General features: G+C 40.1%; 1 protein-coding gene across 2 annotated transcripts in view; it reads left to right on the forward strand.

The window, feature by feature from the left end:
- The window catches only part of DIS3L2 (DIS3 like 3'-5' exoribonuclease 2), a 304502-nt gene that overhangs the window by 166586 nt on the left and 122918 nt on the right, over nt 1-14998 (forward strand). For both annotated transcript variants that reach the window (XM_015561871.1, XM_006760425.2), the window contains one exon: nt 11594-11673. In XM_015561871.1, coding sequence (XP_015417357.1) covers nt 11594-11673 — 80 coding nt within the window. The remainder of the gene's footprint in view (nt 1-11593; nt 11674-14998) is intronic.

Below are 14998 nucleotides of genomic sequence, written 5' to 3' on the forward strand. Positions count from 1 at the left end.
TGCCTTATTTGGAGCAGTAATTATGAACACATTTTCATCTCAAAATCTAAGTATTTAATATTAAAATCAATTAGGAAGTCACTACTGGCCTGGTTGGATTTTTGTTGTTGTTGTTGTTTTTAAAACTATACAATCAACTCTGTGAATAGTGAAAACAGAATTTTGGCTCCAAAGTGAATATTTAAAAGACATACAAGACTAGACGTGGCTTTCCCCATTAATGAGAAGAAAGAATTCACTTTTTTTTCTATTAAGAGCTACAGAGTTCTAATGTTAGCCAAAGTAATAATAATGAGTCCTGGTCATTCCGAAATACAGCTTACATTTATTTAGGGATTTATTGTTTGATATAGTCAAGTTGTTATTTTCAGCAGTAATTTTAATTAAAATGCTAAAATGCTTGTATGTATCTCTTAAATAAGTCTCTCACCTCACTAAACTGAGACTCTAGTAAATGTTCTCAGTATTTTACAGAACTGTGCAATGTCTATTAAGGCCCATTCATGGTGCTTTAATCATCCTTTTAATAAGAAACAATCATTTGGGAATACATTTTCCAGACAGTTCCTCTACCTCCCAGAGGGAATATTTTGAGGCCTCCCAGTGACCACAGGATTAAAAGCTTTGACAAGGAAGCCCTAGAATTCTTGAAGAGTTAGGCTTTTGAAAGATTCATTGTTGTGGAATCTCCCTTTGAAAGAGACCACTTCATCTTGCTCCTAAACATCTATAGGACAAACAGAGCACTTTCTGAAAAGCAATTCTGGGTAATGTAGAAGAACAAATGTATGTAGGTAATCCCGTATGGGAAGTGTGTAATTTGAAGAATGATAGTTCCATTTTTATGGTTGCCATAACAATCATACAGTTGTGCAAAATACGTGTATAGCTTTTATAGAAGGGAGCTGGCACCATTGTAATGATTCTTCTCATATCAGAACAACTGTTTTCAGATCTGAAAAATAGGGGTGGCTTAACCCTTCCCCAGTTAGCTCAGCATGTTCCTGGAAGGCTCTTTGGAGCTCCAGGGCTGTTGAAATGTATTCGTCTCTTACATTTGCATTTTAGCCTGATAAATGGATTGAGAATTAAGGATGATGATCCTTTCAACAGCAGGTTCTGAATTCCTAGTTTGGGAATTCAAAGGATGAGAAAAAAAATACTGTTTCTCAAATAGAAATCTAGGAGCCATGTCTAGACATAGTTAATTCCTTGACTTTGTAACTGTTCTTAATTCTGCCTACTAGAATTTAAATCTGTTACATACTGGCCTTTACCCCATTGTGTTTAAGTCTTTGGTAAAGTCCTTAAACTTTGGTTACAATGTCTGTTTTATTTTTACATATTAACTATGTCGCTTCTGGAAATTGCATAGCAAATTTAAAAGTGTAGTATATCTAAGTGAAAATATTTCTATGCATATTCTTTTTTTAAGCTACTGTTTCCTATTTTTGTATATTCATTCCAAAAGAAAGTACTTGGGACTTAACTTTTCCTGACAAACTAAGGAATATCCACTTTGAATAAGTTTTATATCAGAACTCTGTATGTGGATTTTCATGTTGAAGGTAAAAGGTTGTCAAATTTGGGTTTGGTACCTTAAAATTAAGTCACTGCCAACTTAACCATAGAGAAACTTGTCTGAAAGAAATTTTTGGCAATTATTATTATTATTATTTTTTGCCAAAATGTTTCTGGGATGTTTAAATCTTAATATAATGTTTGGAACTACAGGTAATTAGAAAAGTTGTCAACTTCCATTGAAATAAAACTTCTTGTTCTAATCCAGTTCTTTTAACACCTACTCTTTTGAATTCCTGTCCCATTAAATCAGAGCTCTACAGGTCTGTGATCTTAGGCATGTTACTTAATCTCTCTGAGCCTCAGTTTCCCCATCCACAAAATGAGAGTAAAAAATAATACCCACCACTATTATAATTTTATTTTCTCAAGAAGTGATTTGTAGGAGGTATTAAAAAAAAGTATTTTAAAGTATTTCCCGTATATTGAAGACCTCTAATGTGTTTATTCTCTGTGAAGATTTTGTGCATTGTATAGAACTTTTCATGCTTAAACTCTTAACACTATATAGATATTTAGGGGCTTAGAAATTTGATCCCTCTGTGGGAGTATTTTCTGGAAGTTTACTGCTACCTCATTTTGTCCAATTTTAAAATTTAATTTATATTAATTAGTATTCTCATAGCCTGTTTTAAAGTAGCCCCAATCTGATATTTTAAATCTGGGTTATAGGAAAACCCTACTACTAGAGGTTAAAAGAAAGAGAGATGTTCAGTGAGAGCTGAGAAAAGATAGAAAGACTTTGTGGATGCATTGGGACTCAGCTGCTCTTGCTCTCTTGGGCAAGCCTAGGTTAAAACAGGAAGTAAAAGCGTGCAGAGGCCAAGCCATCTCTGCTCCACATACAAACACTCTTGGTTCAACTGTGCCCAGTATAGTTCAGTGCCTTCAGGGAAACTAACTTAATGGGTTCTGGACCTTTGCACCAGCTCTTCTTCTTCTTTCTTTTCATTTTTCAAAAATATGTTTTTATTGATTTCAGAGAGGAAGGGAAAGGGAGAGAGAAAGAGAAACATCAATGATGAGAGAGAATCACTGATCGGCTGCCTCCTGCACACCTGCCCCCGACTGGGGATTGAGCCCACAATCCGGGCATGTGCCCTTGACCAGAATCGAACTTGGGAGCCTTCAGTCTGCAGGCTGACGCTCTATCCACTGAGCCAAACCAGCCAGGCCAACTCTTCTTTTTGCCCAAGTCTTTCTTCCCCCATACAGCCATGGATCACTTCCTCAAATCCTTCAAGTCATCTTCAGATGTCATTGGCCTGCCCTTACTGTCCTATTTGTGATTGTAATCAGTACTTCAAACCCTTCTTGCTCTGTTGTAATGTTTCTTTCTTTTCCTCCACAGCAGTCAGTGTTTATTTTCTATCTCCTCTCCCACTGGAATGTAAGTGGATAATAATCATCAAATGCATCCCTAGAGCAAGCAGTAGATGCTCAGTAAATACTTAATGAAGGAATTCTAGCCTTCTTCCTCTTGACCTCTGATACCTTCTTCATACTGATGCTTCACTGGTCCCTACAACTTCAATTTGATCAGGATACAAAATAAGTAAAAATGTATGAAAAGAGTGACAATTACTACACACAGGTATAAACAATTTAAAACAAGGAAGAGGGAAAGTCATGTTTGAAGGACTGCATGGTGAAAGAGGGAGCCAACTAATTCTTTGTGGCTACAAAGGGCTGAATTATGAAGTTTCTCAGAATCGGATTTCAATTCAGAGTGTGAAGGTACTTTCTAATAGTTAGAGTTCTCTAAAATTAAATGGCCTGCCTAATGTGGCAATGAATTCTACCACCCCTGTCCCAGGTATTCAAGAGATGAGCTGACCTGCCTGATGGACTTTGGTTTGTAGGCATTTGGGGCATAAGATTCAGATGAGGGTGACCTCTAAGGAACTTTCAGCTCTGATGATTCTATGATTCTGTTCCCTGAACTGATAGAGTAATTCCCAGGATTAATTGTTAAGAAAATAACAATAAAGCAAGTTGCAAAAGAGAATTTATAGTATTCAACTGTTTGTGTGGGACAGAAGAGAAAATAAGAAATAATGCATATATAAAAAAAGAAAAGATAAACCAGAAAATGATAAAAATAGTTATTTATAGGGGATGGGTAGGATCAAAGTAAAAGAACAGAGACAAGAATAAAACTCATTTTAACTTTGAACAATTTAAATGTTTTAAATATTAAATAATAAAATTAAATCTAAAAGGAGGTAAAAACATAATCTTTAAAATTGACATCAAACAAAAACAAATGGCTCTAATGTTTAGCAAGTATGTAGCATCACCAAATTCCAAAATAATAGTTAAATCAAGTAACTTTGGGGTACTGTATAGTTGACCACTTTGACTGTATACCCTTAGGGACTGTTTTCTAAGGATAAAACTCCAAAGACATCTTATATTTAATAAGTTCTTTGATGCTAGTGGTATTGAAATTCTGAAACTACTTTGAATATGAGGTTATTGGTAGCTGAGGTTCTTACTGGGAGACTGAAGATATAAATATAGAATTGGAGAAGATGAAGAAGAACTCTAGTTTTGTTATATTTCAGTTGGAGATGTCAATATGAACTCATGATTTTTTAGCAGTATGTTAAGTTGAACCACATGAAATTGCCAATTTTTAAGCCACAAGTAGTCAACTATTAGCAATTTCATATGATTTAACCCAGTATTTTCTAATTCTACTCACTAAACAGTATCATGGTTCTGTAGAAGAATGCTCTTATTCTTAGAAAACGCATGATAAAGTATGGAGGAGTAAAGTATCATGATCTCTGCAGTGTAATTTTAAATACTCAAGATGTTTTTTAAAAGCTTGCTAAATGAAGGGAGGGACCCAGAGAGGAGAAGAAGATAAAGCAAATATGGCAAAGTATTGACATTTGATGAATCTTGATGAGAAGTATATGGATGTTCATTTTGTTATTCTTTCAACTTTCCTGAAAGTTTGACATTTTTCAAAATGAAAATTGAGAGGAAGAAAGTAGCATAGTCTCTGAATTTAAACCATGGCTTTCCTGGACTGGGCCATAGTCTTGGGCTCTCACAGTACCAGACCACCCTTGTCCTGTGGCCTCTGCTCTAGAGTGTCTTTTTTTTTTAAAGTATAAAAGAGGTTCAGTGGAGATGAGTAAATGAATGTAACAGGGGAGGTCAGTTCTGATTCAGTCTTATCACTGTCATTTTGAAAGTAACGATTTGGCCTAGAATTTTGCTAATGCTTAAGATAGACCTTCTGTGGACCCTAGATGGAAACCCCTGCTCAGATGAAAAGAGCCTGCCCAGAGCGTTGCATCATTTCTCTCTGTCACTCCATGGCTCACATGTGTCCGGCTATCACTTGGGGAAAGAGGACGGATAAACCAGGGTTTGTGTCTGCTTCACATAGACTAAGGCTTTTCCTATTCTGAAGATCCTGTGATTTGTGCCAGACTTGTTAACATCTGTTGTGGCAATAGGACTGAGTGAAGGGGTGTTACCATATCCACAGCTGCCACCAGAAAAAATAAACGGCCCAGCCCCACCACACCAAGGGGCAGACTGAGATTTGAATGATGTTCCCAACTCCCTCTGCCTGTAAGAGAAGAGGCCAGCCCAGTCCTGAGGAAAGTCAAGGTGAAATGGAAGTGCAGGTGAATTCAACATCTGACTTGACCGTGCTCTCCACTTGGCACTCTTTAGGGACATGTTACCATGGATGGAGTCCTCTATCCGTGGTCGGCAAACTGCGGCTCGCGAGCCACACGTGGCTCTGCTCTTCCACAAAATACCACGTGCGGGCGCGCACATACAGTGTGATTGAAACTTCGTGGCCCATGCGTGGAAGTCAGTATTTTGTGGAAGAGCCACACTCAAGGGGCCAAAGAGCCACATGTGGCTCGCGAGGCGCAGTTTGCCGACCACTGCTTTAGCTCATTAGCTATTCTTTTCTGCTGCAGTTTACATAAAAATTTCTGGTTTCTTTATAAACTCCAATACTATCTAATCTAAGAAAGTGTTTGAAAAAAAAGAAAGTGTTCGAGTAAAAAATTATTCTTTATTTTCTTAAGGTTATTTCTTAAAATTTTCCATTCCTTTTCACCCATTCACCACTACTGACCCAAATCCTCTCAGAATTGCTTGCTAGCAAGGAGACAAACCTAGAGTCACGGACGTAGGAGGGCCTCTATAAATTTTGTTAGTCTACAAATGGTTCCTGAACCACAGTGTATAAAACCCTGTTTTATGAGAAAAGAATATGGGATAAATACAGAAAAGGACACCCTTGGAAACAATAACACTGTGGTGTGACCACAGGTTTGGATGCCAAGAGGTCATGAGTTCTAATCCTAAATGTATTTCCCAAGACATAGTGGCAAAATTGAATGGAAAAATGCTAAAGAGAGCCCTTTTGTCATTTTTTCATTCACTTATCCATCAACTATTCATTACATGTGTGTCTTCAGTATGCTGCAAGAGGTACAGAGACCAGCCAATATCACAGCAGACCTTGGAAGATTTTCTAGCCTTGTCACTGCAATAAGACATATCCATAAGTAACCACCAGCATGCTGGGACCATGACCAGTGTTACTGGAGAGAGACAGGTCACAGGTTTGGGCAGGGCAGAGAGGAAGAGGCAGCTTCCACTCTGGAGCCACAAAGGTTCCCTAGAAAAAAACATGGCATTGCAGCCAGGCCTTTAAAAGCCTTGTAGTTCTTAGACATTGGAGACTGGTGAGGAAATGTCCCCGTGTTAGGGACAGAACGAACAATGTCTCAGAGACCAGAGGGCATAGAGAAAAGTTTGGCACAAAATACACATGTTGGGAGTATGCAGTCTAACTGGAAAAATATAGTTGGGGCCCTATCTGAAAGGCTTCGAATTGTAAGCCAACTTTCTATTTTACTCAGTAAGGAGTTGCTAAAGGTTTTTTACCAGATGCATGCTTTAAAATGATGAATCTGGCCCTAGCTGGTTGCTCAGTGGTTAGAGCAGGGGGGTTGGGGAACCTTTTTTCTGCCAAGGGCCATTTGGATATTTATAACATCATTCTCGGGCCATAAAAAATTACTAACTTAAAATTAACCTGCTGTACTTGGTCAAATTTAATTAACTCAGCGTGAATGCCTTGGCAGAACCAGACCAAATGACTTTTTGGACCTTATAAGGCCCGTGGGCTGTACGTTCCCCACTCCTGGGTTAGAGTGTTGGCCTGCGGATTGAAGGGTCAGAGGTTCAATTCCAATCAAGGGCACATACCTTGGTTTCAGGCTAGATACTCAGTCCCAGGTGGGGTGTGTATAGGAGGCAACCAATCGATGTGTCTCACATTGATGTTTCTGTCTGTCTCTCCCCTTCCCTTCCCGTTCACTCTCTCTAAAAATCAATGGAAAAAAATTTCCTTGGGGGAGGATTAACAACAACAACAACAAAAAGATGATGAATCTGGCAGCACTGTTGCCTTGGGGAGAACAATTTATGTGCTGTGATACAGGCCATGGCCAAAATACAGTGAGGTCAATAGTGACAAAGTAAGTGGTGAGTAAAAGTTGCTGTGGAGACTAGACAGCTGTTCCAGCTGCAAGGAGGTGGATGGAGATGTTGGCACCTTGAGGAGGAAGAGGACGCAAGGTCAGAGGAAGAGTGTGTGAGTGACAGAGGAGCAGAAGTTCTTTCTATGCTTTTGTGATATCCTGGGATTCTTGGCCAGGTCTTAAGGGCTTATAGAAGGCTTTTATTTATTCTTCATGTGTTCTTTTCCCGGGTCAATGGCTTCGTATAAAATAATATTAGAAGTTTTCTGTCACTTTAAAAAGCTATACTGAGCCCTTCAGTCATGTGCCTTCAGAAGTTTGGTTACATAACATTGCTCTGAATTAGAATTCTGCAGCCTCATGAACTGGAGTCTCATTCTTTCCCTCCCCCACCTGGCACTTTATTTTCTGTGGGTCAGAGCTAGCTTCTTTCTAACCATTGTTGCGGAACTCCTTAAATATTTGGTCTCACAGGTTCTAGAAGCTGGCAGGCCAGGCCGCTCCCTGCAGGTTGTGAGACCAATGCCTTCCAGAAAAGGAGCCAGTAAAATCCGAAGCATGTTAACAGAGTGTAGCAGCTGCACAGTACAATGCCCCATGGTGGTGGGCTCCCAAATGCTGAGGCCAGCAGCTCCCAGCTACTGTGGCCCACAACCAGAAGGAGCCCTCATGCACCACATCATGGCTAATTCGTAATTGTGGCGATGACAACAGATTAAATCACTGGCTCTCAGCACTGAGGCCTGGGGTTTGTCAGGGTCACTCACTGTTCCCTTGCTTCTCTCAATTTTCCATAGTGAGAGAACAAATTGGAGTCCACTGATACAGCACAAATACTTGTCGGGAGCTCTGTGAGCTTTGTCTAGAAGTTGGTTTTCTTTAAAAAAATATTTTTATTGATTTCAGAGAGGAAGGGAGAGGGAGAGAGAGATAGAAACATCAAGGATGAGAATCATTGATTGGCTGCCTCCTGCACGCCCCCTACTGGGGATTGAGCCTGCAACCCGGGCATGTGCCCTTGACCAGAATCGAACCCGGGACCCCACATTCTACAGGCCGATGCTCTATCCACTGAGCCAAACCAGCCAGGGCTAGAAGTTGGTTTTCTTAATAGCCCATACTGAATGTCTCTTTTTCTTCTCACATCCTCTCAGTATGTACGTATGTATGTATGTATGTATGTATTTATTTATTTATACCCTGTGGTTTTAAAAAATGATTTAAGGCAGCTTGCCGATATACATATAGTGCAGTGAATTTTTAAAAATTAAGACATGGAGCAAAAGGAATATATGCATAGAAAGATTAGGCACAGCTAGGATAAAGATTAGTTCACAAAGTTTAAACTACAAACAAGATCCTCTAGAGCAGTGGTTCTCAACTTTGGCTGCACGTTAGAATCACCTGGGAATCTTCTTAAAATCCTGATTTCTGGGCTTCATCCTCTGGAAATTCTGTTTCTTTGTTATGGAGTGGGGCCACAACATTAGTAACAAAGAAACAGAATTTCCAGAGGATGAGGCCCAGAAATCAGGATTTTAAGAAGATTCCCAGGTGATTTTAATGTGCAGCCAAGGTTGAGAACCACTGCTCTAGAGGCAAGTCACAAATGTTTTTCTGAGCTTCCTGACAGCCAAAGTAGAGAGGGAAATCTAAAAGGATGAAACTCACATGTCTGTAAGGTACAAACCAACCATCAACTCAGGAGAAGAGTGAGTCCTTGCACTGTATGGACTTCCCTCATAAAAGAGACACTGAGTGATGAAAAGGACAGGGCTCTCATCAGCTTCCCCGCAGTGAAGAGTATAGCCATTTGGTTGACTTCTTGCAGTGTCTCTTAGGGTAGGCTTGTGGGACAAGGCCTCCACTTGAGCCCTGTGCAGTCCATCATTGCTCAAAGAGTGCTGTCCTGAGGACCTTGCCTCTGGGTGATGCTCTGCCATAAAAAGTGCCAAGATCAAAAGAGTTAGGCAAGAACTGTACAATCCCAGCATATTGAAGGCTCTGCAAAGTCCTACAAAATGGTGATGGAAGGATACTTGACTTGGGTTGGTGAACACACTATACAATATACAAATGATGTATTGTAGAATTGTACCCCTGAAACCTATGTAATTTTATTAACCAATCTCACCCCAATAAATTCAACAAAAAAGTCCTAAAATTAAGAAACTGGCCCAGCATTTACCAAACAGATTTAATCACAGGACCTTTTTTAAAAATTAGAAAACTTACTTGACACATTGGGAAACATTGATCTAAAATGGGCCAGCAGACACAGGATATCTACCTCATCTTGCCGCTGCCCAAGATGCATCTCATCTGGAAGTTCCCTTAATAAACTTTTGATATAAAACACACACACACACACACACACACACACACACACGGGGGGGGGGCAGCAAACTTTCTGCTGAGAGCCAGATAGATATAGTTTAAGCATATAGTCCTGTCATAACTACTCAACTCTGCCATTGTACTGAAAAACGGTGGCTCTGTTTCAATAGAGCTTCATTTATGAATACAGAAATTTGAATTTCATGTAATTTTCACATGTCATGCAATAATATTCTTCTATTTGATTTTTTCAACTACTTAAAAATGCAAAAACCATTCTTAGCTTTCAGGCCATTCAAAACAGGTGAGGCCCCATTTGGCTTGTGAACTAGTTTGCCGACCCTTGATCAAGAATTGGATGGTATGCTTTTCCAGCAAACTTTCCTGAGGACACTATTCCTCAGAGTTGTCTTAATTTAGACTTTTATGTTTCTGGTTTAAGAGCAGATTTTTTTTTTAAAGTAGAAAAGAATTCGTTTGAGAGTTTGCAGTTTAGTCTAAGATTTTTCTCAGAAACAATTTGTGGGTCCTCTCAAAGAAGACATTGACAGACTAAAAATTGAAGACTTATAGTTTTGCTCTGTTACATATGGCTGGGTCAGTTTGAGGCTGGAAATGTTTTAGTGGGAATTATCATTCATTCATAGAAATAAAAGTGTCAAGTCACCCAGAGACATTTAATTTTAAGAAAACATAGCTTCCTAGTCAACGCTCCAAGTAAACCAATGAACTGTGTCCCCTACCAAGCTAAGAGTATTCTTTTTTATTTTGACTAGAGGGATGTTCTTCCAGCTTCTTCTAATGAAAGGACTAAAATATTCTCACCACCAAGTCTGACATTTCAATTTTAGTTCAACAACTATTTATTGATACTCAGTACATATAAAGCATATTGCTTATTTTTATGGGGCATACAAAAAGAACCAAGAAGCAGACATTTCCTCCTTTGCGTTGTGAATCAAGTTCAAGATTCTAACCAATTTAGAGCCCATTACTGTTGTGTTGGGATTAATTTCACCTTCCTGTCAGCATTCATTCATTCATTCATTCATTCAACACACACATTTGAGTTGCAGCCTGTGTTCATAGTACTGAAACACAGCCTTTAGTGACCTGCTAAACACCCAATCTCCAGCCCAGTGCCTGGGGAGGAAAGGGCAGAAGTTATGGAAAATTGAGGCCAGACTCTGCCCAGATCTTTAGCCGTTTGGTAGGAATGGCTGGGTTGGGTGAGGCATGTTATTTGAGAAACTCTAAAGCAAAAAGAGAGTGGCTGCAGGCTTCACAGAGTAAGAGTGGAATTGCATAGGGATAGTTTGTGAAGATAAATGGACAGAGGGTATACTTGATGATATGAGCTTGGGTGAGGTATACAATTGTTCATGGAAACAAACTGTGATTAGGGAATTTTCAGGTAGAATTGTATTACAGCTAACTGTATGGCCTAAAGTTTTTTTTACAAAACTTATTCTTGGGTCCCCTGCCCCATATCATAACAAGTTAGGTGACTTATTTTTTAACACACCCCTTTTTTTGGAAGATAGAAGCACTAAATTTTCCTCAAATAGATCCTTGAAGGATAGGTTCCCATGAACCACTGAGGAAGAGGGAAGCAAAAGTAAGAACTGATGATTGGAGAGTTGTTTACCAGAGACTTGTCCCTGTTGTCAGACAGCTCTTCTTGGGCAGCCTTATTCATGGATGCTGCCTCACTTCCACCTTCTCACACCTATTCCTGTTCATGGTCAAGAAGAAGTAGAGAGGATTTTTGGGGTTGGGGAGGACAGATGTGAGAAAGGGGTAACAGCAGAAGAATCAATGGAAATGGATGTTAGAATTCAGGGAGAGTTGTTCCAGAGGGGGAAAAAGTTTCAGCATGGATGATGAGGGGATGAAATCCAGTTTATAGAGAGGAAGAAAAAGACAGAGACCATATGGAGCCTTGCTGTCTCCCCGCATTGTCTCTCCCCAGTCTCACATTTTACTGAAGACTCCTCCTCAAAGAGACATTATAGGAGTTACTCTTCCCTGTGCCTACCATTTGTACATTTTCAAAATAACTGTTCTTTAAAGCTATACTACAGTGGGGTAAAGTTTCTATTACTTGCGGCATCACTAATTATATCTTCAATCTTTCCTAGAAAAGACTGTATCTTCACCATTGACCCATCAACTGCCCGAGACCTTGATGATGCCCTCTCCTGCAAGCTACTTGCTGACGGTAGGATAGAAATGTCTCTACCATTCTGGGGAGCAGACAGGGCGCATACCTTTGTGGTCAGCCTGGCTGCTGTGTATTCACCAGGCAGTGCAGTGTTCAGGCTGATGTTTATCTTGTTCCTGAACTTGCCATAGGCTTCTGAGGCTACACAAATATGTGACTTAAGGATTGTGTTCCTGTGGTGACTTTGGTGAGGGTGAGAATAAGAAATGTCCTCTCTACGGGATCCTTCTTGGGCCTCAGAAGAGGCAGCAGAGAGGGCAGAATAGCTAATTCCAGGTCTTGGCCTTCAGGAAGTTCCAGTTTGGGTGGGATGTGTTAAAAAAAGAAATCCCTGAAGGCTCTGCTTGGGAGAAGCATAGGCCTCTTTACTTGAATTGAACAACAGATGGGGTGAGTCAAGGGGTGCTCTCCAAAGGCATGCTCAGCAATGGTTGTTAGGAACACCTGCCCCGAGGAATGGCCCTCAAGTGAACTGGAGGAGCCTGCACTGTTCCCAGTAGGTCTTCATCTGTTCAGAAAATTGCAAAAGGCAGCTGCTAGGGACTCTTTCAACAATCTTTTGGGATGGAGCTAAGCAGGAAAAGGTGGGATTTGAAAACTACAATAGGGGGAAAGGGAAGGTGGCGGCGGTGGTGAGAAGAGCAAACTCTACCAATCCCCATTTTAATGTCTCCCCAGGATGTACTGCTTAAGTCTTAGCTACTTCTTGCCCCTCTCTAGGATAGTGTCTGGGTGACTGCTTTGATTTCAGTCGTTCTTGGATATGGTATTGGTAGTAACATGGCCTGGGACGGCTTGCATATGATGGATGTCCACCCTGGGTTTCAATCTGCAGCAAAGTGTTGATGGCCCAGTGGCTTAGTCCTATAAAACATTGCAAAGGTATTCACATATTCCACTGGGGCAAAACTGCATAGGTTCAACGTCTAATCTCTACTAGGCAGTGAAGCTAGTAGAGAGAACCCAGAGAGACAGAAAGCACCATTGCCTAAAAGTGCTTTTATCTTCTTTTAATGGGCGTCCTCCTTGAAACTGTGGGCAAAATAGCTCAGTATTTTCAACTAGAGAAATTTGAAAGGAAGATAAAGCATAAAGAGAGGGAAGTCCCCATGGAAATTTTTGAGGAATTATGTATTTTTAAAATCCAAAATTTGAACAGCCTACGTAAAAAAGCAAATATTGGGTTGGTTTCTTATATCCTGAGCCATCTGTGCATATAAAAGCTTGGGCATAGATCGCCCTCAGCATGAGCTCTACTCCCCTGAACCCCAGTGTGAAAAGTGCCCCTGGGCAGAAAGCCAGGTGACAGTGGACCACACTTCCTGTATTGCCCTTCTCCCCAGGTTCACAACCCTGCTCTGTTTGTAATCAAATGCTTGAAAACAGCTGCTTCATTTATTTTGTCCACTTTTATAGTGTTAATGGCAGGAGGATAGGTCTGATATCTGTTACTCCATCTCAGCTGGCCCCAATTAATTTGCCTTGCAGGAACAGACACCAGGGAGCTGGCATGTGTCCTGCCCCACTCACTCCACCCTAGTTTTGTGTGTACAGGGTCACTGCAGAGGTTTCACGTAGGGTGATGGTAACAGATAGGCAAGAAAGGTAGATTGGGGACAGATTGTACATTTTTTTAAATTTTCAACTAGAGAATATGTTTTGTCAGACAGTCAAAAAAATTGTTTTCAATCTGTGGGTCAGGGAGAGCAGTGAAAGTGAGGGAAACAATTTAGCAGCACAAGATAAAGGATAGGAGAGGAAGGAGAGGCAGAGAAATGAGTTGGAAAAACATTGTAATTTAGGAATATAAGTAGGTAATAAGGAACTGGACTAGAGATGGTGACAATATTTATGGGGGTGGGGAGGACAGATGTGAGAAAGGGGTAACAGCAGAAGAATCAATGGCAATGGATGTTAGAATTCAGGGAGAGTAGTTCCAGAGGGGGCAAAAATTTCAACATGGACGATGGGGGGATGAAATCCATAAGGTAGAAACTGGGAAGACAGGAGATCAGGCTGGTTTTGGAGAGAGTATGTCCACATGGAATTGTCTGTCTGATGATATGCATTTATATAAGCTGCTGCAAATCCTTTTCAAAGGAGGTGGGGTGCAAATAAGCTACATACATGTGGTCCATTAACTACATCCGGAGAGCCCTGAAGAAAAGTAGACAGTGCACCAAATGCAAACAGTGATTTTATTGGGATGATGGGATCATAAGTGATTTTTCTCTTTTCTCTAGTTTCCAAATTTTTATAATGTGGTAATAATAGTTTTATAATGAAAAAAATTTTGTAATAAAAAAATATTATGAGGTGCCAGAAATCACAGGGCTGCCGAGTAGCGCACTGCACCAGGTGACTAGATACCTTCCATCTGCTTAGTTATTCTTGCATTCCAGAGGGGTAATTAACATCTGGTCATTTGGCAGAGCAGCAGAAAAAGGACATGGAAAAGGAGTCAGGGAAGAATCTGAAAAGGCCTCAGTTGGTCAGTCAAGTGTTTTTATGGTGGCACTTCTACAGTTGGCCTTTGTGACAGCAGTTTCTGCCAAAGCCATTTATCCAGGGAACTGAAAAGTAAAAGTCAGTTCCAGTTTGGATGGGGGTGAGTTTGGCTAGGTTCAGGTTCCGTTAGTTAACAATTCAGTCAATTCTTGCTTAGAGGAAAAAATGTTTAATGTTTCAAAGAGCAAATAATGTTTTCTGGCCATATTTACATCATCTATAACCATTTTAATTCATTTTTTATTGAATTTATTGGGGTGACATTGGTTAATAAAAATATATAGGCTTCATATATATTGGGATATAATTCTATATATAACCATTTTATTTAAAGAAAATAAAAAAGTCAAACTTTTCTTTGTTCCCATTGAAATCATCTGAATGACTGTTCTGTGAAAATAAAACATGCAGACAGATGTAGCTTATTTAGTTCTTATTCTCCCTTTCTACAGAATTCAGATATAACCCCAGGACTTGTTACCAATATCTCCTATAGGTAGGAGACTGAGACTGTACAGTCTGAAGATAAGTTCTGCAGAAACACAGTGACACCTGTTCTCTAGTAGGTCCTGATTAGGTTGGAAGGCTGAGGGGGGTGCCCCTACCCTTGAATCTCAGCTTTGGAAGGGATCCTACATCTAGCTGATAATGCTCCACCTCGTGTAGCCTGTAAGCATACGAGTGGGACATTCCCATAACAGTACCTAGGCTGCTACCTTGAACACAGAGTCTTTCACTTTTCTCAAGAAAATATTTGATAATGCAAGTGAATAAGAGTGGTGTTATATTGAGAACCCCGAATTTAAAGACAGTA

This window comes from Myotis davidii, unplaced genomic scaffold (genome assembly GCF_000327345.1).
Source record: "Myotis davidii unplaced genomic scaffold, ASM32734v1 scaffold370, whole genome shotgun sequence".
NCBI classification, from domain to species: Eukaryota; Metazoa; Chordata; class Mammalia; order Chiroptera; family Vespertilionidae; genus Myotis; species Myotis davidii.